Source organism: Aplidium turbinatum, chromosome 7, assembly GCF_918807975.1.
Source record: "Aplidium turbinatum chromosome 7, kaAplTurb1.1, whole genome shotgun sequence".
NCBI classification, from domain to species: Eukaryota; Metazoa; Chordata; class Ascidiacea; order Aplousobranchia; family Polyclinidae; genus Aplidium; species Aplidium turbinatum.
Genome location: NC_137478.1, coordinates 29,800,619 through 29,827,696, shown reverse-complemented (window position 1 = coordinate 29,827,696; position 27,078 = coordinate 29,800,619). Strand labels below are relative to the sequence as shown.

Here is a 27,078-nt window from a genome sequence, read left to right as displayed (position 1 = left end):
GCCCAATGCTTGTGTTGAGGCTTATTATGTTTTTTTTTAACAAGAAAAAGCGCCAGGACTTTTTCTGTGGATGGGGTGCAGGGGGACAATGGTGCCCTTTTGAGGTCATGTAAGCTACTGCACATTTTGCAATATAACTTGTTCTGCTATTCACTTTTAGCCTAATTATACCGGTAGCCATTGTTCTTTGTATATTAGGCTATATATTACCGTATACGGTACCGTACCGTACACTTGTATCATTACTCGATAATGAGCTGATAGATGAACGTTAACACTATATCTTAAAACTTTAAAAAAAATTGATCTATGAAAAAAAAGCCACAAAAGTGCCCTTTTTTCCTAATCCTGTTCCCGGCCCGTCAGAAATCGTTCCGGCGCCCCTGAAGAGGGCCCATTATTCTAACATTTACAGTGTATTTCATTCTGTGCAGTAGGCCTACTGGAGATTGATATACTAGCAGTTTCAAAACATAGATTTCTAGTTGAAACTTGAGCTTCTGTGCTGTGTACCGGTAGCTTAGACTAGCTGTTAGGCTACATTTCACTAAAACACAATTAATGCTCATGGTAATCCAATTCAACAGGTAGAGATTCAATGAAATACCTTGGTATTACCCTTGACAACAAGCTATCATAAAAATCGCATTTAACTAGTCTCAGCACAAAGTTAATTATAACTTGTGGAATTTTATATAAGCTTAGATACTTTGTGCCACTAGCACATTGCATCGTTTAATTTGCTCTTTTTCAATCTCATTTACAACATTCATTAATAAATCGGGTAAAAGTGAGTCCCATACTTGATTCAAGCATCGAGGGATGAGAAGGTAAGGACCCTATCGTGTAGAAGTCGGTTGATCTTGATCTTGCGGTGGGCTTTTGGATCTGATTTATGTAACCAAGCATCGGCGCCGAGTCCCGGGCGGGCAGGCCACGCCCGCCGGACATTTCAGGAATTAAAAAAAAAATTTAATGCAGTTTTAAGTCCCAAAATTTCTGTAACCATCTGCCACCTTCTGATACTAGCCTACTTACCTTATTCACAGGGTTTTGTGGCCATATGATAGGCCCTACTAGACCTACTACCGTAATTAAGCGATTAGTTTTCTTCAATTATTGCAATTGTTACATTCATGCAACGTTGATTCGCCGTTAAACGAGCAAAAGTGACCAGCCGCGCCGTTGTCTCCACTCTGCCACTCGTAGCCCAGTGCTATAAATCAAGTAAATTGCGCAAACCTGTGAGGAACTTTATTCGAGGCAAAAGTCTGACCGCAATTTCCACTGCTTTTACGTACATCGTTTTAACATCACCAGATGTTAAATCGGTGTAAAAACTGTAGCATTGTTTTTCAAAGGAGTAATTTTCTCTCAAACCACGTTATCAATTAACTCTGCTGCCAAAATGCTCTTTTTTATCGTCTTCAATCATCACAATTGCGTCTGTTATGTCACTGATATTAAACTGTGCACACCTGTTGGTTTGGCCGGATGAAACCGTTGGTTGTCATTAGTTGCAATTCAGCTCCTTCGTTATATACGTAACTGTTCTAATTGTGGATTCAATGTAACCTCGGTTCAATAGCGCAGTTTATCGCTAGATGGCTTCTCGGGAGCTGAATTGCCGTAAAATCGCTTCTGCGTTGCATTACAGCATCTTGTATCTTATTTGTGCGCCCGCTAAGAGCGACTTATCGTATGAACCCACCGATGTATTGTGTGTGTGTGTTATCGTGTTGTATCAACAATAGTAATGTAATTATGAAACTAGTACAGTATTGCAGTTTTCGTCCCGCAACCCACACATACCAATCACAAAAAATATGCGGAACTGAATTACCAGGACCAGACGTTGTTGCGAACCAATTATATTTATTACCGTACTTGTTTCCAAATCGTGTTAGAGGAGACATAGACTTAAATGTAAAACTAAGCTAGCCCAACAACCGAGCAAAATCGCCCTTTTGAAAACGCACAAAATAACCTTTATGACGTGACAGTATGTTCGCCCGCCCAGCTATTTTGAAAACTTGGCGCCTATGTAACCAAGCATTTTTTAAAGTTTTTAATTTGATGACAATGGTGTGTATTCACTTGTAGTTAGCCTAAATGTTACTTATAAATTTTTTCTTTGATTAGATCAGTTAAATGTGTAATGGATGGTCACTTTAACATTGCTGATGAAGGTAGTGTTAAGCTTCCAATGTACATTGTCACTGATAAGGTGATAAATGAAAATAAAGCTAGATCTACACTGCCAGATATCCTTTTTATAGGTAAGCCGAAAATCCTGTCATTTGAAACAAAATGTTTTTTTAACTTGTGGCAAATGTCTCTGATATTGTAGTTTGAATTGTCTGGCAATGCTAATGTCATTTACCTCTGAGTTGTTCTCATTTAAAATAGGTCTGCGCTTGCAAAGCTTTTAGAAGCAGTGTCAGGATTAACAGTGTTAGTGATTTTTACTGCAAAGATCAACCATGACATACTATTATTTGTATTAACACTCAGGAATTACAAGTGACTGTGTAAAGCAGTTTGGAGTATTTGCAAAATGTGACATTCTTGGCCACACACAATTTGGTCCACTGGATGCCCCATTAGCACCATATTCTGTTGCTAAATCATCTCCCTTTCTCTTAAAATCTCAGGTAACCTTTATACTGAATGCATAACTTCTTCAGCAGCTTAACATTGATACCGCAAAGGGCAAAACAGGCTGTAAAGGTTACTTTTAATGATATTGATAGTGATTCAATTTACTTTAATTATGTATATATATACCTTTCGTACTTGCCATCTATGTGTATCATTTTAAAATCATGATATTCAAAAGATTTTGAGGACATATCTGAGATATATTAATCATCATTATCTGTTTGTCACATTCCATGTCATGGTCAGTGAAAAGTAATGTTGCAGTACGGTACTGCATACTGCTTGTTGTTATTGTCTTAATTTGGTTATGTGGATAAGTCTAATTATTAACAAATATTATTTTTATTAAAATTTAGGTTCGAAAGATAACCACTATTGAGGATACTGATGAACCAGACAGCAACCTGTATTATGATGTGAGATTACACAGCTTGGTTTAACATGCATCCCTTGATATAATTAATAATAATAGTGAGCTGTGAATAAATTGCATCTTTGGATTGTTTGAAGGTTAGCCAATTGTTGTTACTCACTGTTCCAGCGAGGACTCAGTTGCTGAGTACCTTTTGCTGGCTCGCAGGAAGAACACTCTTTCTTACACAATTTTTGAAGAATGTTCTATCAACTGTAGTAATTTAATATGCAATTGCATTAAAGTGACTAAGGAAGTTTATTATATATTATATCATACTTTGCGATTTGCTGGAATGCTTGCTTAAATTGCAATCTGTGCTTTTACAAATGATCTTTTGTTTATTTTTTGTGATCATTTTATCATTGCAGACTTCCCAAGATAAACGATGCAACTGGATGTGTTTGGTTAGACCAGCATCTTGCCCCGAGGAACAAAACATGGTTGCACATTTTGTGAGACATGATGTCTACTTCACCACTACCAGATTTGTTTCATCTGACGAAGAGCTTAGGGTGTGTTAACTGTGTTATTCGTTCTTTTGAAAATAGCTTTAACTTTTTATATATATTTTAAAATTTTAAGTTTAGGATCTGGACTGTAAAGTTGTAACACATTTTAGTCACTTTGAAATTAACTGTATTAGAAGAATACATAATTTTTATTACTTTTGTTTCTCAATTATATTTCATGTAGGTTTGGTACACCCCAAGCTATGCTCAATTTATGGGACAAACTTTGTTGTCAAATAAAGAGGTCACAGAGATCACTGCAGATGACCAAGTTGACAATGGATCTGTGAAGTATTTGAGGTGAGATGTAGAATTCTTTTCGTTGCTTGTATTATCAGATAATTGGACGACTTCTTGGCGGCGATGCCCGCCGGTAACTTAGAGGCCTGAGCAATGTCGTTTTCATTGAATTTAATGGCAGGTTTTCTGATACGCTGCAATTTTTTTAAATAAACAGAAGCAGTACAGAAACGTGATTTTCACATACGTCCAAACCGGTATGGTCATTTTTAAAACAGTTCTCATTGAAACGGTATTTCCAAAGTGGCATAACCCTATTCAGGCAGCCAAACTTTATGTTCGCATTTAAGCTTGTCATTAATTGTCTCACAAGCAACAGCTATGTGCTTATTGCAGTTGTCGAACCGGTATCTCTTTGAGTGCCCAGAAGATGTCCCCACAACTCTTACTCACTACTTCCTTGTTAATGTGGAACCTGTAATATAATGTAGGTTTCGTAATTCCCGTAAGCCAACAAAGAAAACAAACGATTGTGAAGATTTGAAAGAGAAAGATTCCGTAGATGTTCGGAGTGTTCCTCCCAAGAAACGTGGTTGGAGAAGGACCAGTCAGCCAGTTGACCAGGTATGTAACTTCTTCACCTGATTCTAGGGGTGTTCAATTTCGATTATTTGAATATTCGAAATTCAATTTGTTTTTTATTTCCGAATTTCGATTTCGAATATTACAACTATTCACCAAACTGCAAAATGAAATTTTATTGAAAGAAACGACATGAAAATTCGCTAGAAAACGTGAAAAAAAGCCATGAAAATTTGCGAAAAAATAACACAAAATAACGTCTACAGCTCCAGGCCCATGTTGGTGTTTATGAACACAAGCTGATCGACATGGTCACCCGTCAGTCGGGATCTCAGCTTCGTGACGGTCAGGCCAGCTTTTGAAAACGATCGCTCCGCTGGAGCTGAGGTCGCTGGGATCCCAAACACTTCAAGTTCATTTTCACAGCGAGCGATTCACTGCGCGACATTTCACTGCAGAGTGCAGAAGTTTCGACTCGAAAGCGACATCGAGTGGGAGTATGTTTGCAAGCGCATAAAGCTAAACGCACGCTCCGTCTACGTAGCAAATTATGTTGTTTTTGGGTGTATTCAACAATCAACATCTGATGGCATTGAATCGACACAAAATGGTAGATTTTTGCTATGTCCCAGGCAACAAAATCAGTCATTTTTACATTGATTCAACGTCTGCAGACATTAAATCAATGTAAAAATGACAGATTTTGTTGTCTGGTGTTGGATTATAGCATCGCAGCTTGTTCATAGTGATTATTTATCGCGAAGCTGTTGCGGTTTGCATTCAAAAAGTGTTTTCCTGCTGCCGATCGCTAGTTCATCTATTGTTTTATGTATCAATATTCAATACAGCGTAAAAAGTTGCCCCCACACAGAAAATGCGTGGAGGCCTGGCACCCACGCCCGTAGCCAGCCGGGGGCCAGGGGGGCCTCGCCCCCCCTGAAAAAAATGTTGCCCCCCCTTGGCAAAATCTCTACATTCTCAAGCAACAGCTACAATTATAATGATTTTGCCCGTTTAAATTTTTTCGGCCCCCCCCCCCTAAAAAAAAGTTGCCCCCCTTGCTCTGCGGTCTGGCTACGGCCCTGCCCCCACGGCTTAGGCGCCTATGGATTCGGTAAAAAATGGATAAAACTGCGACAAAGCCTAACCTACACTTTCTGCTATTGCACAACCTAGCTATCTCCATTCTTGAGAGAAGATTGTGAAATTTGGCATTAAAAATGCCAACCTGGCATCCCTGGTGCAGGACTGGCCGTTGGACCCGCGAGAACGTGTGATAGTCACGTGATCGACGATGCGCATGCGTCGAAGTCTTTTTTCGCTTGCAAAATGCAACAAGACAGATTTCGCGCCACTCGCGTTACTTTCAACCGTGTTGAGCCGAAAGGGCTGCTATAATTTCGAATATGTCCGATACGAAAAACGAATTTCGAATATCACCTTAATCGAATCTAAAATCGAAATTGAACACCCCTACCTGATTCAATGATAAAAAAGTTATAGGAATAATGTGTTGTATTTTCGTTGGTTCTTAATGGTTTCAGAATTTTAAAGCTTTGATAGAGAGTTTGCGTTCTTGAACCATGGACAAACAAAACAAAGTAACCTTAGCGGGTTTGACATGTTTTATTACACAGAGATATAGCATAATTCAAAAAAAAAAAATCCGCTCAAACGTTTTCGACATTTTCGACAAACTAGACAATAGACATACATTGGTGTTACTTTCACTTTCATCAGATAAACGTTACAACTAGTGCTAGAAACGATACATTGGTATGTCAACTAGACATTTGTTGAGCAGGGCCGGGGAGCACTTAAACCCACACTTAAAGTGCAATTAACAAGCACATCGCCTCTTGTGAAACGTGCACTCGTGATGTCTCGATCGACCAATTTAAAATTATCTCTCGAGGCTGATTTTCAGACTAAGATCATGGAAGCCTTAAGACACAAATGTAACAATCCATCTCTCAACAGGCAGTTATTCGCCTGTGGCTCATCGTTCCTTTTGTGTGTGTTCTAATTGTTTGTCCCATGCCTGTAGTTTACACCTCACGTGATCTGTTTTGCGTCGTATCAGTTACTCGTAATCATTCTTGTATCACTTGTTAGTTTGTGCTTTTCAGTCCGGTGTGTCGTTACAGTTATAGTGCCTGTGTAGGACTTTAAGGGTTTTTCTTTTTTTAGTATTTGTAATGCTAAATTTACAAACCAACTTTTCTCTCCTACTACAAGCCTCATTGCAAACGGTGAATAGAATGCTATATCAAATTCGGGGTCACATGCTAACATAATGATTGATTGATTGAATCTTTATTCTCGGACTGGGAAAGCTTCTTTGAGAGCTTAATCCTGGCAGTTTTGCATACTTTTAGAGGCTTTGAACCTGGGTTTTTTTTTTCGCTGAGACTTCGGTCATTCGTCCGAAATGACTTGAAAAAATTCAGTCATTTTTTCTGATGAAAATATTTCCTTTCAAATAGCTGATAATACAAACTAAAATTTGCGCTTCCTGACTAGCTACAATATTAAGTTTTGCTGAGAAACGTTGTTTTTTCGGACATTTTGACCGAATTAACTATGTATTTTTTCAGACATTTTGCTAAACAATCGATCAATAACCGAAAAAAACAAAAACAGCTTTGAACCACTGATGCAGGCCGGTCACTGAGATTGACAAAGTGAAGTTTCCAATTGTTGTCTATGAATTATTCCATCCACTGGGTGCAGCTGAATGGAGAGCAGTCCTGAAATGCATTGCTCAAGCGCATACCCCGAGAGTCGAACCAGCGGCGCTGGTACACATACCAGTGTTATTTGATTTGAAGGTGGTAATGCACCCGGAACGGAAGTCAACCAGCTTAGGTCTAGGTGCATGTGGAAGGAAAGTGTGGATCGAAAAATTTTATGCGACTTGTCCCCAAAATTTAGAATGGCGGCGTGGGTCAGAGTAACAAGCTTAGTTCCTCAAATGCAAAAAGATCGGCCCACCGTGTGGGGTGACTGGTACAGACAGTAGTTTTATAGCCAGGCAGTGCCCATGTCTCCATCACGTGGCTGTAACTCTGGTACGCATATGATCTCAGCATTTACTGCAAATCTTTCATTTTATGATTTTATCATTGATTACAGACACCAGCTCAACCTACGGATGAACAGAGTCCTTCAAATGGATGCATCAAAGTGGATGTTTTGGTTGGTTGAGTCTTTTACTTGCTCTAATTTTGCAGCATTTCCATAAACAAATCATTCCTTATCCAATGTGATTACCATAAATAGATTTCGTTGTACAATAGATATAATATAACCCATTTTCTCAAAGACTATTCTTGGGATTAGTTGGAAAGCATTATTTAATAACATGTTCAAAGTTAAATCTTTATGCTTATTGCTTATATTTCTTTGATGCTACACTATCTGCACATTAACTGGGCGTATGGATTGGACTGGTTTGAAAAATAACTTATTTTAAAGTTTTAAATGTTGCTTTGCCAATGGGTTTCATTGACTTTTATAGAAACCTTTTCCAGACTGCAAAATTTGTACACTGTTTTAACGTCTGCTGACGTCGAATAAATGTAAAAGTGACTGATTTTTCTGTCTGAGTAGTTATTCCTTAACTAGTCCAACACAGATCCTGTGTTAAGTTTTTAGTAATATAGTTGTGTGTCTTTGTCACTTCAAGACATCAAATGAAGAACCCCTCACACATGACAAGATCATAGTTTCAGTGCAGAGGACAAGAAAAGCTCCTGTGCCCTTTGAGACGGCCTTCCTCTGTCCACAATGTGGAAAATCATTTGCCAAGTGAGATCATAGAAATACTGTAGTTTGAATGTCCATAATAAACTAGATGTTTGCAAAGGAGCGTTTGAGTCGTGATGCCTTTTGTGAAAATTCAAAAGGTGTTTTGTTTTACGACTTCAGGTTTCATTTATGTATGATTATTATCACTCAAAATTTTGTTAGCAATTGCAAAAAGATAAACAAGAATACTTCATAGATGCAAATTCTTAACAAAAACACGTTTTGGTGCGTAATCGAACGACAACTATAGATGTCTTTTCACATAGCTTCAATTTTGGTACTTTTGCTTGTTTCGTACTCAAGAGAATTATTCAGTTAGAGTAAAATTGTTTCTCTCTGTTAGAAAATACACCTTGAAAAACCATCTCACTACACATTCGGACGTATTCGACTTCATCTGCCACACATGCGGCAAAGGCTTCAAAAGGAAGGACAAACTGCACGAGCACATGAAGAGAATGCATTTGCATGCCAAGCGTGTTAAGAAAAAGAAGAACAAAATACCACGTTAGTTTTTACCAATAGAATTGTGCGTGTTAGAAGTTTGCAATGTACTCGTAAAAATGTTTTGATCTGTAAAATTAAGTTATCTCAAGACTTCTTTAATAATCTTGTATTCAATTTTGGTAAAGCGGTCACTTTCTTCAACCACAGACATATACAACCAAGCAACCACACGGCATTTAACATAATCCATTAAAATTGAACATAAACTATAAACTACAAACGTTTTCGGCCATTCACACGTTCGCCCTTATCAAGTAACAAAAAAAAATAACTGCTTATCATATCTACAATGAAAATGAATAAATGATCTAAACACTGAATTGAAAAACGAAATGCAAAACTTGTATTCTTATCATAGGAACTAAAAAACTGAAAATTGGTTTTACTTGGACTTTTGCCACCTGTGTGTGTGTGTGTACAACTCCTGTTAATTAGCTTACGCGTTCATTTTGGTCGAAATCAAACGGTGATTATATGTGACGTTGTCTCTGCTCTAGTTGACATTGAATCAGTGATGACAAATCCAAAACCATATTTTCTAGGCGTTGCAAGCAAACCAAGATTTGTCCCGAGGGTGAAGCCGAATGAATATGAAAAGTTTTTGTTCAAGTGCCTCAAGTGTCGCGTAGGATTCCAAAGACGAGGAATGCTGATCAATCACTTTCTCAAGCAACATCCGGACACAGATGTTTCATCGGTACGTATCATTTATTGTAGTGGCTCCTAACCCCGATCCCATGGAGAGTTTGAAGAAAATGCATCGATTTCTGTAGAAAGTAATAACAAGGTGTGTTTTATGTAACACTGTTAACAGATAGCCATCGTGGGTATGTGTTGCTCCTCAGCGCTTTACAAAGCAGACAGTGTCAGCGCAGCCGAGTAAATAAATTACTAAAGTAAAAAATACTAAAGATAAATAACTAAAGTACTAAAATTCGGACACATTTCTGCAGGTCCCGGAGATCAATCTTCCCATATTGAAGGAAGAGATAGCATACGTGTGTTTGTACTGTAACAAGTCGTACAAGTCAAGCACCAAGCGGAGAATCCATATAGAAAAGCACCATCCCGGGCAAAGCCTGCCCCCCAACTATTCAAAACACACACCCTGTGTAGCAAGCGGGATAGGTAAGTAGAAGTATATTCTATTATTCTACCTACAGAACGGTGAGAGAATCAGTTTAAAATTTTCATTAATTGAGGCTGTTCATTAATATTCTGTAACTATCAATTATTGAGAAATAAGTTACTCCTTTATAAAAGGTTGGTTTTCTTTAGCTAAGAGGGGCCTAAGAGCTTTGAATCCCGTATTGTGCCCCTATTGTCCGTCTCAATATACCACCAAATCAAAGATGTACAATCACGTTTCTAGCAAGCATCCTTCGAAGGTGGCGGAGCTCAACAGCGCGAAGAAGGCAAGTCAAAGTTTTTTCTTTGCCTTGTTAAATACGAATTTACTGAAGGTAGTGATCACATACGTAATCCACTGTACAATTGTACATTGGTAACATACAATGCAATATGCAATGAATAAAATTCTCATTTAGGTCTGTTGTATCGTATCTTGGTTCAATATTTGGCATGTCAATATCAAGTGATTCTTTTTTTACATTTAACGTTTGATCGATTAGCTGGATGCGTGCAATTGCAATAATTTCCTTCTGCTCATCTGGTTTTAGATATCGTAGTTTAAGAGTGCGTAGGAGCTTAACCGATCACAGAATATCACAAACGGTATTGCATCTCTGTTTGTCGTATCCAGGCTTACTCTCAGTCATTGAAGATTTAGATTAAGTGGACGGGAAGGCAAGGAAGCCAATCTTCGTGTCCACCTTCAGGCATATCATTAAGTGTCTTACAAAAGACACAGCCGCATGCTCTTGAGCTGTGTCGAACCAGCGCCCTTTTTAGCCCGCATTGTTACAACGTTTCGTGATGAAACACGACCCACTTTTGAAGAAAACTACTCGCGAAGTTGAATTTTCAATTTGCATGTTTAGTTGATTTCAGCAACATGGTCCTATTGGTCCTGTGTTTTGCCATGTTAGATAGGTAGTCACTACCTGGTCTAGCTTCCTGAAGAAGTCAGTCGTGTCTGATTGACGAAACGTCGGAATAAAAGCAGAATGCCACTTTATACATCTTGTGATAGAGCTTCGGTAGCAATGTGATAGTTGTGTGATAGTTTACTTCCGTTTACTTCGATAGTTGCTTCGGTAGTTTAGCTAAATTTGCACTAAAGAACGCATCATGTTATTTATCTGCTTCAAATGTTGGCTTTTATTTTTTGACCTGAATTTTTATGTTACGAACAATAAGTCGTTGAACAATTCCCAAACAGCAAAATCCGTCATTTTTGCATTGATTCAACGTCTGCAGACGTTGAATCAATTTTAAAAATGACAAATGTTTTTGTTTGGGTTGGCACTCAAGAATACTTTAGGTCAGTGGTTAGAGCTCGACCGATATCACTTTTTCAGGCCGATACCGATATTTATGAAATTTTTAGGCCGATACCGATATATATCGGCCGATATATATCAGCTACGAAAAGTTTGTTACCAACAAAGTTATTAAGCAACAAACCAATCCAAGAAAGTTTATGCATTAGTTGCTGTAATGGAAAAATCATTCTTAACACTAATCACAAAAAAAAAAAGAGACAACCCAGGCCTCGAAATTCGTTTTTGCTGACGGCGGACAAACGTGTCCGGTCTGAATTCTTCGCCATTTAAGAGCTATGGCTACGGTTTGTAAGGCTTTTTAAAATTTCAGCGAAGGCTTTTATCAGACCAACGAGGTGCGCTTGGAGTCAAAGCGCCGTGTAGCTGCAATACGCCGCATATCTGATTAACTTCCACCGAACGAGGTCGTGTGGCTTCTTGCGTCACAATGCTCTGGGCACGGGTCGGAAAACTTCTACAATGACGCTACTATTTTCTTCTGTGCCAAGTTTCTCTAGGATCTTTTTTTTGGGTTTATTTTTGCATGTCATGTGAGCGAAAGTTAATTTTCCCTGGGCCTTTTCTTTCTTACTGTAATACCAAAACTTGACACATTTGCTGCATCTTGCTGTGATAGCCTACTGTACTCGTATGATCTAATTTTGTAACGAATCTTGCCTTATCAATATCACTTGGAGATCAAAGCCAGACATTGTGACGTAAGACTTGAAATAAGTTGCGCGCGGTTAGTGTAGAACAGGGGTGGGGAACCTTTTTAGTATTGCGGGCCACATAAAATGAGAAATAACATTGGCGGGCCACTAAAAAATTCGAAATTTTATTTACAGATAAAAAATGTAGCGAAGTAGACAATGATTTATTTCACTTTCACAGCTAGTGGAAGGACTGAAAGCTTTTATTTTTGGTGAGTCGTGTGATGTCTGCTGACACGGAAGATGTTGCAACTCTTAACTGCATCTCCAGGTTTTTATCAGTCAGTCTGGAGCGAAGCCGACTTTTGTTAGATTCAATTTGGAAAAAAACTGCTCGCAACGGTAGGTGCTTCCAAACAGAGACACATATTTCAAAGCATGTTTCCGCATGACTGGAAAATCATCAGCATTTATGTAGCGTTGATAAAAGTTGAGCAGTGGAACGTTTTGGTACATCGCTTTCAACGTACAGTCATTCTGGAGCTCTACTATTTCATGTTGGAAGTTACTAGGAACATCAGTTGCAATCACATTGAAAGAAGAGGCAAAAATATCTAACTCCATTTCTTTACTCTTTATGTCCAAAAATCTTGCATTAAATGTCTCCATAAGATTGACACACACATGGGCATATTTGGTTGTTGTAAAAGGCTTTTGCTCTTGCAAGGTAGGGAAATGTGCGGTATTATTGTTTTCAAGTTGTACTTTCTACAGATGTAGTTTAGCTTCAAATGATTTCACTTTTGCAAACAAGGAGCCCAATTTTAACGCGGGCCACATGGAACAGTCACGCGGGCCGCATTTGGCCCGCGGGCCGCAGGTTCCCCACCCCTGGTGTAGAAGTACACCGGTACTCCCATCGATTCTTAGAGAAAATTTCACCTTTGTTACACTGATTCAATGTCATCAATCGTTGAAGCAACGTAAAACTCGAAAGTTTTACTGCTTGAATGGAAGCTAAGGGCGGGAAATCATATTCTCGCAACAATTGTTCGTGCTATGCAAGCACGTTTGAGCAACTTGTGTTTCTTCTAAAGGCATGTATGGCTGGTTTTGAGTTTGCTTTTGCTGGCCGATGTTTATCGGCGAAAAATATCCGATACAATATATCGGCTACACCTGATATCGGCCGATATAAATCGGTTGACCGATATATCGGTCGAGCTCTATCAGTGGTTCTCAACCTTTTTGTTTTGGCGGACCCCTTTTTGGTACCTTCGAAGCGGTCGCGGACCCCCAAAAAAATGTTATCTGAAATTTTGGTATATTGCTTTTCCTATAATTATAATGGAATCAAATGTTTTATGAGTTTCGAAACGACACACATAAAAGAATTTGGTGAACTCGCGACGCATTTATGACGATTGATGACATTAGAGAAATTATGTTATGAGCTTTATGTTGGCACATCAAAAATCAGTAGGCTATATAATCTATAATTATGTTGATTTGATGTTTTTCTATAAATTTTATCAAAAACCAATAGAATTTTGCGACCGTTACAAACAATTTCTTCCTTTTTTCGTTTCTAATCAATATTAATTCGTTATAATCTTTGTCATCGCAAAACTGTAAGTGGTGATAGACTGCTGACCAACGTTTGTATTTCTAAGTTAAGCATTGACCAATAGACTACCGTCTCAAAAAAATTAAGTTGAACATAGCCTTATTAAAAATTAATTCATTTATAATTTATATGATATTTTTTTAGTTAGAAACCAAACCTTTGAACTTTCAAAGGACATCGCACCGGTTCGTTGGGAAGTACAGTTTGAAAATCACAGTAGCCTAATACACTTTAAAGCACAACCAACCAATTTTTACATTTCGTAATTTATCAATTATGCTGCAAACTCGCAAGCTTTCACGGACCCCCTGAAATCGCTTCGCGGACCCCAAGGGGTCCGCGGACCCCCAATTGAGAACCACTGCTTTAGGTCATTGATAACTAGCTCACAGTTGGTAAAAAAATAGTATAAACCAACGCAGTAATGCGTTGTCATTAAGATATTTAATTAGTTAATTTTAAATCAAGCTGTTCAATATGTTTTAGAAAAAGAAAGTGGAAACACCAAAGAAACCGAAAAGAGAAAGAAGTACCAGAATACCTCTACCGCCTCTGGCGGAGATGATAACTTTGTTGCCAGTTCCAGAAGCTGATCTCATCCAGGAAAGAAATAACGATAGAAACTCGCTTACGCTTTCCGCAAAGATAGCGGAGCTCAAAGCTCAGAATTTTTCACAGATGGCGGAGTTTTCTGCTCAAAGTCTAGCACAGATGGCGAAGCTCAAAGCTCATCCCTCAAAGATGGCGGAGCTCAACAGCGCTAGGAAGGCAAGTAGTAAAAGATTCTTTTTTTACAACATAAAATACGAATTGCTGGAGTTAGTGATCATATCCGTAATCCACTGCTCATCGGTACTATGCATCTGTAATGAATAGAGTTCTCAGCTAGGTCTGTTAGTGTCGTAATTCAACATTTGGCATGTCAAATAACATATTACGTTGTACTGGTGCGAACTACGCTAAACTATCACAAGATGTATAAGGGGACATAGGCGTCGAAATAGGGTGGGCCAGGTGGGCGGCGCCCACCCTGTTTTCATGACACAAATTTATGAAGTGTTCGTTACAATTATTTTCGTTTTTGTTAAACGCTGAATTATCCAACCAACTACAGCGCAACTTCTTGTTTTACGCTATGTCTCTCGCTAGGTATCCGACAGAACAAAGCAATTTCGCAACAACGCTGCATTGAAAAAAGGCGGTACTCAGTACTCACTGCATTGTTGTTGCTACGGCAACTGCCACACGCTAGCAATTCCTGGTAAGAGAAAGCCACGTTTGATCTTTTCTCCGAATAGTCTCAATGGTCTCACTTTCGTTACGTCACAATCAAACTTCAGTTCCGGGTCAGCGTAAGGGAATATGAATATGACATCATAATGAACATGACAATAAAATAACCGATACAAACTAAAGACGTACTGAAACAATCGCTTTTTACAAATCTTTCCTCACAAACTTGTTGCTGGGTATAAATTGGGGCACCGCACGATGTTGTCATTTCATTATTGAAAAGTTAAACATGAAGCAAAGTCAAACATCTATTCGCGCATTCTTAAAACCAGCTTCCAAAAGACGTCGAGATGATAACGCTGAACAGAGGCGTAGCAACCGGCCTCCGAACCCTCCGATCGGAGGGGGCCCCCGTAAAGAATGAGGGCCCCTCCGCCGTAGTTTTTGGAAGACTATCAAAATACATGATATAACTACGTGATCACAAATGCATGCGAAATAGCATAGCTTATTGGTATTGAGCTCCGTGTTTTAAAAATACACGGTGCAACGTAGGAAGAGAATGTTTGTTACGAATGTGCTGATGATTCGAGTCGTCTTTCTGCAGAAGAAAAATTCAAATCGCAATTTTTTCTTGTTCTTACTGATCAAGCCATGTCTTCTGTTTCTTCACTCTTTGACCAACTCGTGGAGCAGGGAGTGGTACAAGCTGTTTGAATTTCTGTACAACGCTAGCAGCCTGAAGAAGTGTCTCAGAGAAAATGGTACTGCTAATTTGCATTCATCAAATGCTGGCATTTGCACAACAATCTAACCTCTTGGTGTAATTTATTAAGTTAAGAATCGATTTCGCTATAGTAATAGCATCTTCAGCTAGCACATGTAAAAAAAGAAGAAAATTTGAAAAATACGTAAGACGAACAAATAAAGCAAACTCCGATGTTATCAACACGCATAAAAATTATATTTTAAATAGATGGTTACATAATATTAAAATCAAAACCTGCAAGCCTAAATCTTAGCTGGTGTTCTCCCACGATTTCCAACAATATTCTGGTACAAAATTCAAGAAATACATTAACCTGATCATCCGTCTAGTAAATTACAACAGTTTAAGAAGGCGAATACAAAGAAATGGTTGGGTTAATCTTTTCCTTAGACTGACAAAGCCTTGATTGGTTATTCCTGGTAGTTTCCATACTTGTAGAGGCTCTTGACGCATGGCCGATTACCGAGATTGGCAGAGTGAAGTTTTCCGATTAACTTATTAAAGTGTTGTTGCCGGGAAATTATTCCATTCACTAGATGCCGCTGAATGGAGAGCAGTCCTGAAATGCGTTGCTCAAGCGCACACCCCGAGGGTCGAACTTGCGCCACATGGCCTTGAGTGGGCACATTACCACTGAGCTAACAGGACGGACAATGGAAGTGGACAACCACTGCAAAAAATTTAAAAGAAAAATGGGAGACACTAATGCCAACGAACTAATAATGAAATCGAATCGTTTTATTTATGTCATCGAGAAAGAGAGAGGACTTGTCACGGCAAGCAATTTTTTAACGTACAAGAACAGCCTTAAGGAGATATATCCGAATCTTTGCATTTGCACCAGAATTCTTCTGACCGACCACACCAGTTACTGTCGTCTGTCGCCAGTGGTGAAAGGACCTTCAGCAGAATGAAACTGATTAAGAATATTCTGCGCTTAACCATGACATATGACAGGCTTTATGCTCTTGCAATTACCATCAAAAACAAGATTGCCAGATCCCTGGACTATGACCCATAAAAATTTGCGCAGAACAACGCTCGAAAGAAGCGCTTTGCGTAATTATGGAATATATGTCCACAATGTCACTGTAGACCTATGTATACACAGTGGTGGGCGCAGCTAATGTAAAAGTTAGCTTTCAACAAAGAAATCAGCGGATTTCCAATAAATTTACTTTCGCTAATGTGTCTGCTAAAATTTATAAATGCTGTATTAGTGAAAATGCTAATCCGCTAACCAAAGTGTTAGCTTCGCTAATTAGCGGAACTGTGCCCTCTAGCCTACTGTGTATACATAATATGAACCCTGCATGTTGTGTAAAATAAATACAGTACCACATTCCAGTTTCTGCGTTGGAAGGGGCCTCGGACTTATGTTCGGAGGGGCCACGTTCTTTGTTGCTACGGCCCTGACGCTGAAGAAGCCACATCCAGCACGAATGAACGTAGAGATGACATTGATGAAGAAAGCAGTGCTTCAAGGATGGACAGTGGTGAAGTCAATGTCTCAGGCAAAGCACTGGTAGTTGTAGAAGACAGCATGAGCCATGGATCTCTACCTGCTCCATTTGACGTTAGCATGCTGCCGGATCAGTTTCCGGCTCGGGAAGGTCGGGTGTTGCAAAGGAAGGTTTTTTCCGATATCCAGTGGATGCGTCTTAACCATGATGGTAGCCTACTTGTTACTGTAGCAGTGTAGCTGCTGTTTGTGTTTGCCTCGGAAAACAATCGGTTACCTGCCGCAGACCAACGGAAGTTATACAGCAGCAATATCCGCAGTCACCTGTCCGAACATTTTGCGGCAAATCCGAAGGCGCCACTTTAAAGATAACAGGTCACGCGCTTTTTAGGTCGCAATAGAAAACATAAAAGAAGTTTGTTTAGTTTAGCAGTGCTCATAAGATCGCAAGGCGCAAAAAGAAAACATCAAGCCTATTAAAGCTTAATTGCTGCAGCGACGCTAAACGCAGTCTTTGTGAGAAAGACTAACCATTGCGAATTTGCGAACATACACATTCAATGAAATCTGTTTGAAAACTCTCGCCCACCCAGAATTCCTCTCTTCTAAGAAAAAATTGACGCCAATGTAAGGGAATGATGTGCTTTTATTCGACGTTTCGTCATCAGCTTATCTTCCACATCTTGTGATAGTTTAGCGTAGTTTGCACCAGTACAACGTAACATGTCAAATAACATGTTACGTTGTACTGGTGCAAACTACGCTAAACTATCACAAGATGTATAAGGGGTCAGGGATGATGTGCTTTTATTCGACGTTTCGTCATCAGCTTATCTTCCACATCTTGTGATAGTTTAGCGTAGTTTGCACCAGTACAACGTAACATGTCAAATAACATGTTACGTTGTACTGGTGCAAATTACGCTAAACTATCACAAGATGTATAAGGGGTCAGGGATGATATGGTTTTATTCGACGTTTCGTCATCAGCTTATCTTCCACATCTTGTGATAGTTTTGCTTAGTTTGCACCAGTACAACGTATCATGGTATTTACTTTTAAAAATCTCGCTGATTACCTTGATAAGTGCAATTGCAAGATTATTTTTCTGATCATCTGGTCGGCTGCATAGCAGAGTGATGAAAGCCCTGGTTCGATAGGGCGCCGGTTCGACACCGACCAAGAACGTGTGGTTGTGTGACAAGACACTTGAAAGCGTACCGTTGATTGAGAGTGGCACCCCTACTACTATAACCAGAGTTGCCATCGACATAGACCCAAAAGTAAGGACAACCGAAAAATTAGATTAGCATATAAAAAACATTTTTGAACATACTTTGTATTTATACGAGCCGTGTAAAATCACATTCCATACTTTTGCCAGAAACAATCTGCTCCAGCAACTCCTTGTTATTAGAAATTGCTTCAAATAGTCTGTTCCTTTCCTTGGTCCACTGTGCCGAAACAAGAGAGAACACTCTTTCCACAAACGCATTGCTGACCGGAAAGGAGAAAATGATGCTAACCAGCATGTAGAGCAGTGGATGCCAGTGGAAAAGAATTGTTTCTGGTAAAGATCTTCATCCACTTGACCTTAGGTTCATCCTTGCTGAACACATCATCCGGAATCTTCATGAGCAGAGCGTTAACAGCCGAGACCTCATCGAACAGCTCATCTTTCATTGCCATTAGTGGATCAACTTGCTTCGCTAACCCCTTGATTTCCTCATATTCGATTGCTTGATCTTTCAGCACACAACAGGGTCCAGTTAATGTGCGTTGGATGCTTCTCAAATCGATACAAGTTGTTGATATATTCCAAAGTAATGGTGTAGAACTCCTGGAAGCTCGCTTTGAGAACCTTAGCATGCTCTTCATCGACTGTTCTTAGTAGTTCGTCTGTTGGTGCTCCGAATAACCCTGGACACTGGCGTTGCAATATTTTGATCTTGAAAGATTCAATTATCTCTGACAGTTCTGGAAACAATGCAGTTGACTTTTGCAGGAGTAACAGGGGTTCATTGAAGAGCAAGAAAGCGATGTGGAGGAATGACACGATGATCAGTGACTCTTCTGATTTAAAGAAATCCTCCGATATTCTTTTCAGCGATAGAAAATGCGCTTTGAGTGGTTCCCAGAGATCGATCATTCGCTCGCGTACAGCATCAAGTGTGGTCTGTCGAGTCGGCGTGTGTGTTGGTAGAGTCGAGTAGTTGCTATCAAGCTCCTCACAGAAATGCTTGAGCCTCATCGTTCTACCAGTTTGGCTTTTAAAGTGGCTACCAATCTTCAGTAGGCCTACGATTGTTTCTATGTCAAGTGTGAGGCGCTCTGAACCCTTCTCTGCTGCATTATGCAAAATATGAGCAAGGCAGTCGACTGGGATCAGATGCAATGTTTGCTCTTTGAGACGAGAGAAGACATTGTTTTTTCCGCTATGCTGTGATTCTCCAAAATTCACTGGTGCATTATCGGCACAAAAGGATGACAGCTGTTAGTGTTTCATGTCTAGGCCATTCTCTTGAATAGATGAGAGAATAAAGTTCGTGATCTGTGCCTAGGCCTCGCCTGGCATCTATCGCTGGTCAAGAAGACGCACTCGCACTCCAACTTTGGATTTGAAGAATCTGATGACCAGAGGAAACTAATTAGACTAATTTTAGAACATTATGCAACACCGGATACCAGAGGAAAACGATCGAGGTTCTGTAATTGTTGAAAATAAGACAAAATAAGGACGCAAGTCGAAAATAAGGACATTTAAGTTTTCTAAGACCTGGCCCTTCAAAATAAGGACAAATCTTAGAAATAAGGACGGTATGGCAACCCTGACTATAACCCTTCATTTCTCTATAATATTGTTAGTATTATTATTGTTATTAAGCTGCTCTAGAGAGAAATGGCTATGGCCTGCTGAACAACTGGTTTTACATGATTCATTTTTCGAGTGCATGCGTGCTTATTGCTTAAGCCTTAACCCATCATAAGATATAACAAGCGGTTCTGTGTTGTTACAGCGTTTCGTGACCAAACTCGATCGAATTCTTCAAGAAAACAACTCTCTATCTCAGGGTTATTCCTTACTGAGCTTCGGAAACTTAGTAGACAGCTTGATTTAAAGATAACTAATTAAATATCTTAATGCTGTTACTGCTTTAATTTACGGAATTTTTACGAACTGTGAGCTAGTTATCACTGACCTAAATTATTCTTGAGCGTCTGTAGTTTAATGGCTTATCGAAAGTAACATGAAAAGTCGGATGAAAAGTAAAAGCCAACATGTAGGATGGATTGTTGTTTTCTTGAAGAAGTCGATCGAGTTTGATCACGAAACGTTGATAAAGCGAAAAAAGGCCTTCGGCATTTCTTTCAAAAGCAGCGTTCTGTTCATAATCATGAGAGAAATCAAGGGTTATAGTCGAAAGGGTTCCACTCTCAATCGACGGCACGCCTTCAAGTGTTTTTCAATACAGCCACATGCTCTTGAGCGCTGTTGAACCTGTGCCCTATCGAACGTTGAACCAAGGCTCTCACTACTCGGCTATGCAACCTAGCATTACGATATTTATATGGTTATTTTTAAATCAAGCTGTTCAATATGTTTTAGAAAAAGAAAGTGGAAACACCAAAGAAACCGAAAAGAGAAAGAAGTACCAGAATACCTCTACCGCCTCTGACGGAGATGTTGGCTATGTTGCCAGCCTCAGAAGCTGATTTTATCCAGAAAAGAAATACCGATAGAAACTCGCGTGCACCTCCCTCGAACACGGCAGAGCTTATCAACGCTAGAAAGGCAAGTGAAAAATTTTTTTTTTTTGACATGTTAAATACGAATTTACTGGAGTCAGTGATCACATCCGTAATTCACTGCACATCGGTAACATACACCTTGCAATGAGTAGAATTTTCTCATCTAGGTCTAATATTTCGTGCTGTTGTTCACCATTCGGCGTGACAATATCCAGTCAGACCTTTTTTACTGTTAAAAATTTCACTGGTTAGCTTGATGAGTGCAATTGCAACATTATTTCAGCTCATCAGGTCGGCTGCATAGCGGAGTGGTGAGAACCCTGGTTCGACAGGCCACCGGTTCGACACCGCTCATAAGCATGTGCCTTGATACACTTACGGCGTGCCTTGATTTTTCTTATGATAATGAGTGGTACGCTTTAGCGATAAATGCCTACGGCCCTTCTTAGGGCTACGGCCTGGTGAACTAAACAACTGGTTTTGTGTGATTCGGTTTTCGAGTGCATGCGTGCTTAACCTATTATGATATCACAAGTGGTTCTGTACGTTTCGTGATCAAACGCGATCGAATTCTTCAAGAAAACAACTATCTATCCTACATGTTTGCTTTTACTTGTTGACCTGACTATTCATGTTACGAACAATAAGTCGTTGAACAATTCTGAAACAACAAAATCCGTCGTTTTTACATTGATTCAACGTCTGTAGACGTTCAATCAAAGTAAAAATGACGGGTTTTGCTGTCTTGGTTGGCACTCAAGAATACTTTGGGTCAGTGATAACTAGCTCACAATTGGTAAAAAAAGTATAAACTAACGCAGTAATACGTCAGGGGATATTTACTTAGTTATTTTAAATCAAGTTGTTCAATACGTTTTAGAAGAAAGCAAAAAAATCAAAAAAAACGAAAAGGGAAAAAAGTACCAGAATGCCTCTACCGCCTATGGCGGAGATGGTAACTCTGTTGCCAGTTCCAGAAGCTGATCTCATCCAGGAAAGAAATAACGATAGAAACTCACTTGCGCTTCTACCAACAAATGCTACCCGAAAAGTATCGTCACGTGGCGGTGACCGCACGGAAGATTTATCGAACGTCAAAAACATCATCAATATGCTGAGTGACGTCTCTTCCAAAACGTTTATGAGTAAGTGATGCACTTGTTTGTGATGGCTGGGTTTCTGACTAGTCAACAAAACACGCTGTTTTTACATTACTTCAACGTCTTTAGTCTAGTTAATACACCAAGACAGCAAAATCTATCATTTTTACTCTGATTCAACGTCTGCAGACGTAAAAATGATGGATTTCGCTGTCTGGGTAAGTATTAGCTTGCTCTGTGTAGTCTGGGAAATATCCCTAACTTCGAGTGGTAAAAGGACAACCCCTTACCCCTTGTACCCATAAACTCAAACGATGATGATTGGTTCATAGTTTATCGTATCAGGTGACTTGGAAGAAACGACTGCAGCCACTCAGCATATCTGCAACGTGCTTGAGGCTGAATCAGCTGACGAATTGAAAGTAAGTTGTTGATGTATTGGTAACGTTTAGTTCTATACTCCGTCTTACAATTTTCCAGGGACCTTCACTCTGTTCACAATTCCTTAGAAAAAGTTGGTTCATGTACAATTATATAATTTACAAGATGGAACCCCGTTATCAAAATTATTTGCTTTTAGATGTCTTTGTAAGCACAGCATCTGCTGATGTGCAAATTTTGTAGAAAAACCTTGAATTTTATAAAAACATTTCAGATTTCTGAAAGCGCTGAGTCAGTTGTTGCTGACGTGAGTGAAGAAGAGAGTTTGTCAGATTCTGTTGTTGCTACGGCAACCAGTTACCGAGCCAACCATAGCATTGACATCATGGAGGAAGTTACCATTTCACAAGAGGGTGACAAGGTTTTGGTAAATAATTAAGTCACACTTTGTGGAAAAAACAAAAATTCTCATAAAACCGTTGAAGTTTTCTGCTATACGATTTTTGATCATATGTTTGGAGGACATCATTTAACATTGGATCTACGACTATCGAATCTTCTATACTTATTGCCTTTCTATGTGTGACCACACTGCTGTACCATCGGCCAGTTTAAAAGCGACGTCTTGTGATTGCTTTTCTCAGGAAACTGACGAAGTCTTTGATCCTACCAAGCATCGTCAAGAACAATTTACAAACTCAGCCAGCTCACCCAATCAAGACAGCCACGATTCCTCAGACGAGGTGAGCTGATGTGCAATAGTTAGTGGGGTGGCAGGTTGATAACACTTTTCTGGAAGATTATTCTTATCAGTGTCGCGTGCTTGTATGAGACCGTGCATAGGGTTGGATGCCTGGCTTCAGTTCAGCAGGCCATAGCCCTAAGGAGGGCCGTAGGGCTTTCTCTTGATCATAGTCTTGAGAGAAATCGGGAGCAATAGTCGAAGAGGCACCACTCTGCAACCTTTAAGAGTTTTGCTAAAGTCACATGCTTTTGAGCGGTGTCGAACCGGATATCGAATTAAGGCTCTTACCACTCGGTTGTGCGTGCCTGGCTTCACCCACATCGAATTTGAACCGCTAAAAATCTTGTTTGAATGAAACTTATGATGCTGTTTCGCTCGAATTAAACCGATAATTGTAATTGTGGGCAACAGTTAACACTAACACTAACGTCTGTCACAGTTAACACTAACAAAGTGTAAAAGTCATTTGAAGAGCAAGGTTGACAGGCAATCATAATTAAGATATCAAAAATGTGAGTAAGCCTATTACTCTAGAGTAGACCTATGCTGAAAGACAATATTCTACTTTGGTGTCATAGACTTCTTAGCAATATCCTCCCACCAAAGTCGACAGTATAAACCGCAAAAGTTAAATGAGTTAGACGATGTTATAGAACACCGGTCAATTTCTTTACTTTTATAAATAATAAAATTGAAATTTTAGACATCCCCGTCTAACTCATCGTGCTTTTCCACGCTAACATTTCTCACAGTCGAGCTTGAAGGGATTATGAACCATGAAAGCTATTACATCGATGATGTGTGTTTCACAGGCAAGTCACCACTCATTGCCGCTAAGGTATATACGTGGAAGGAAGCAGTTACTGCTACAAGCGAAGAATGATGAAAGAAAAGCAAAAAAGAACTCATCTGCAAATAATCCAATTCGACGGTACATCCGCCTGGTGTTTGTTCCGTTTAGATAATTAGTTTGTTGGGTGCCAGCTAAATGGCTCTCATCAAGGAATTTGTTATCCGTGGCTGTTAATGTTATCCCATTAACAGCCACGGGCTTTTTAAAGAGCCCATACTCTCGACAAATTGACGACTTCAACAATCAATGAATCAGTCAATTAAGGATTTTCCAATCTCAAACTCCAATTGTTTGAAGTAAAAAGACCACAAGCGGTGAACTGAAAGATAACTGCGTGCGGCAGTTATCTTTCAGTCAGCATTTAGTTAACGGAAAAGCATTTAGCATTTAGTTAACGGAAAAGGTTAACTGACATAGCTTGGGGTAAACGTTCTCTTTGTAGTTTAAAACAGACTGGTGTTTAAATGCTGAATGTTTGCAACTTGTGAAGCAACTTGGTTATCCAGGGATTTTAACCAAATGTCATCTGCTTGATTTACAATCTTTTCATATTAAAATGTTATATCTGCAACACTAAGTGGTAATAAGTTATGAATGCAAGCAAAAAAATCTGTTTCGGTCACCAAGTTAGAAGTCCTCCCAAGTGGATTTAATCCTGGAGACATTTTTTCCTCTTACTGTTGAAAATTCCCGGCGTCCTACTGATATTGATGTGGATTGTTCCAGATCTTTACGTAAATCCAAGAGGCGAAATGGCTCTTCTTCATCCACCATCCACCAGTCGCCAGCAGCTTATTCTGACTCCTCTGCAGAGCCTCGCTATGATGTGATAGTTCCACATCCGAGATCAGCACAACCAAAGGTGAGGCCGTACGAGTTTTTGAGGCAATTTGTGAAAGAAATGTCAACTCTCAAACTTTTACGTTGTTCGTATTGTGCATCTCAATACGACTACGCTGACATTTCTCCGCTTTGTAAAGCGCTGAGAACAACGCATACAGCGCTATAGGCTACAGTATAAAACATGCATTGTTGCGACTACGGTTTCAGTAAAATAAAGTGCTAAATAGGTGTTCTGGTGATAGTGAAGGCCAAGTGTGTTGTTTTACTACAGGGCTGTGGAGTCGGAGGGATTTTGACGTGTCCGGGTCAGCCAATATAACCCGAAGAGTCGGAGTCGTATACTTTTTGCCCGACTCCACAGCCCTGGTTGCTTCCATGGCCACAATAACTTCATAAACAAGTTGACTTTGTAATAAGTTGGTGGAGATTGTTGATGGAAATGCTACATTGCAGTTATGTGCTCAAGGCCACCTGTTTTTTAAGCGGGCGACGTCGACGACCAAACAAACTAAAACTAGGCTGCTCACTTTTGCTTGACTTCCTTGGCTGCCCTTCGATGTGACTCACAAAAAGCACTGTACTTTAAAAGGCCGCATTTGGTCTGTAACTCGTCGTAATTCCAACGCTATAGAATTACATAACGGTTGTACGACAGTTTACTGTACATAGCGATGATTTGCGTTTTAGCCAGTCATTTTTTTTACTATTTTTATGGATATTTTTATGTACTTTCAGACGACGGCATCTGACATGAGTTGGATATATTAACGTTCAATAGCTGATCAAACAACATCACAGAAAACCCCGCAAACCACACGACAAAGCGCTCTATCAAATGATAGGCCTGTCCTGATGGCGCCTCCACCCAGACCCGGTCATTGCTGCGGGTTCTGTTTCCACCATCCGGGCCTCACGATTGACCTTTGACCTTGTGACCGAGTGACCTTTTGTGGTGCAGTGACGTAACAAGAAAGAAAATTTTAGGGGTAGCAAAAGTCGCTGTTGAGGGTAAACGTCATTCAACATAAACTACAAAACAAAACAAATTTTTGGGGGGTGGGGGGCAAGATCAATGTTTGGAGAGCGATTGTCCTCAAGTCCCCCCGTGGCTGCGTCCCTGGTGCAGTCAATTGTCAACCTTCACACCCTGAAGTTGTGGATCTACGTTGTGGTCAAGTCGCCATAGTACTTAAACCAACGTACAATGGATCGTGAACTGTTATCATAGTTAATTTCGAACAATTTGTTGTTCGGGAACACTTGTTCTCGTTGTCTTGCGCGATCAGTTGAGAATATTTGTGCTTTTCATATTTATTGTTTTGATGTAGCCAAACTGTGTATCTTTAGTTCAAGATTGGCATTTAGTTAACGGAAAAGTAAAAAACACAGCTGCATTGTGTTTCACATTTTCAATTTTCAAATAGCCTGGGGTCTGATGGGGTTTTGGGTGGAAACTCGAAATTTAATAGTTTAACTCATTGCGACGTCATGAAGACGTGGGTAAAGCCCCGTGACGTTCCACATACTGGTATGTTGACGTATTTGGGAAACCACTTGTCGTTGTGTTACAAAATTTGTGTTGAAATGCTTCTTATAACCTTAAATCGGCCTAAATTTCTTATAACCACTTTTGAGGATTGAAAGACGTATCTCCAGCAGAAACAGTTACTTAAAAACAATGATAATAATATTTTGAGTAAATTTTGAAGATAGTACCGTAATGGATTTTTACAGTGTTTATTAAATATTTTCCGGCTGGTATTGGCATGATCGTGGCTATTTGATGCTCCACTTATGCTTCATGTTCAAGCAAATACGTGGCCAGTAAAGTTGACAGGGGTACTTATAGCCCCGGGATAATTTTAGGGTCCAGGTCTCCAGGACTTAAAAAAAAACATTGCGTATTTGTTAGATGCAGTAGCACGAGGATCTCATTGGTACCGGGCTCGAAATAACCTTCAATGGCCCTGTAAGTGGCTCGTGAACAATACGTATCCCAGGGATCGGACCAGCGCCGATTGATCCTTGGGTTTCTTTGTTCGTAAAGTCATGCGCTTAACCAACTCAGCTGATCTGTTTAATCTGCTGTTGTAAAAAAAAAGTGAAACATCTCTTCCTTACATCGGTACGTTGAAATTATTAAAAATAGCAAAAACCTCGGTTATAGATAGATAGAGATTTATGGTTACTGCGAAAAAGATGTAGTAGCCTACGATTGATTGAATCTTTATCCTCGGACTGGGAAAGCTTCTTGGAGAGCTTAGGCTAATCCTGGCAGTTTTGCATACTTGTAGAAGCTTTGAATCACTGACACAGGCCCGGTCACCGAGATTGACAAAGTGAAGTTTCCGATTGTTGAAGTCTTGTTGCCAGGGAATTATTCCATTCATTCGATGCCGCTGAATGAAGAACAGTCCTAAACGTGCGTTGCTCAAGCGCACACCCCGAGAGTCGAACCAACGCCGCTTGACCTTGAAGCTTCTTCGTTCCAGAA

General features: G+C 39.7%; 1 protein-coding gene across 1 annotated transcript; it reads left to right on the top strand.

Moving 5' to 3' along the window:
• Positions 1-825: 825 nt before the first annotated feature.
• LOC145774193 (uncharacterized) lies at positions 826-26,354 on the top strand. The gene is made up of 22 exons (XM_082585365.1): positions 826-830; positions 2,143-2,279; positions 2,515-2,654; positions 3,018-3,077; positions 3,445-3,588; positions 3,770-3,885; positions 4,317-4,449; positions 7,543-7,605; positions 8,096-8,217; positions 8,561-8,724; positions 9,267-9,421; positions 9,678-9,852; positions 10,003-10,139; positions 13,935-14,216; positions 20,520-20,705; positions 21,543-21,807; positions 22,108-22,184; positions 22,418-22,570; positions 22,788-22,886; positions 23,701-23,819; positions 24,468-24,603; positions 25,320-26,354. The coding sequence occupies exons 2-22, from the start codon at positions 2,159-2,161 to the stop codon at positions 25,350-25,352; spliced, it is 2,880 nt and encodes a 959-aa protein (XP_082441491.1). The 5' UTR covers positions 826-830; positions 2,143-2,158; the 3' UTR covers positions 25,353-26,354.
• Positions 26,355-27,078: the final 724 nt, after the last annotated feature.

Bases quoted from the DNA above. Each gene is read 5' to 3' on its own strand.
- LOC145774193 (XM_082585365.1), top strand. From the start codon at position 2,159: ATGGATGGTCACTTTAACATTGCTGATGAAGGTAGTGTTAAGCTTCCA. The intron at 3,078-3,444 runs GTGAGATTACAC...TTATCATTGCAG, and splicing joins ACAGCAACCTGTATTATGAT to ACTTCCCAAGATAAACGATG. The intron at 14,217-20,519 runs GCAAGTAGTAAA...AATATGTTTTAG, and splicing joins AGCTCAACAGCGCTAGGAAG to AAAAAGAAAGTGGAAACACC.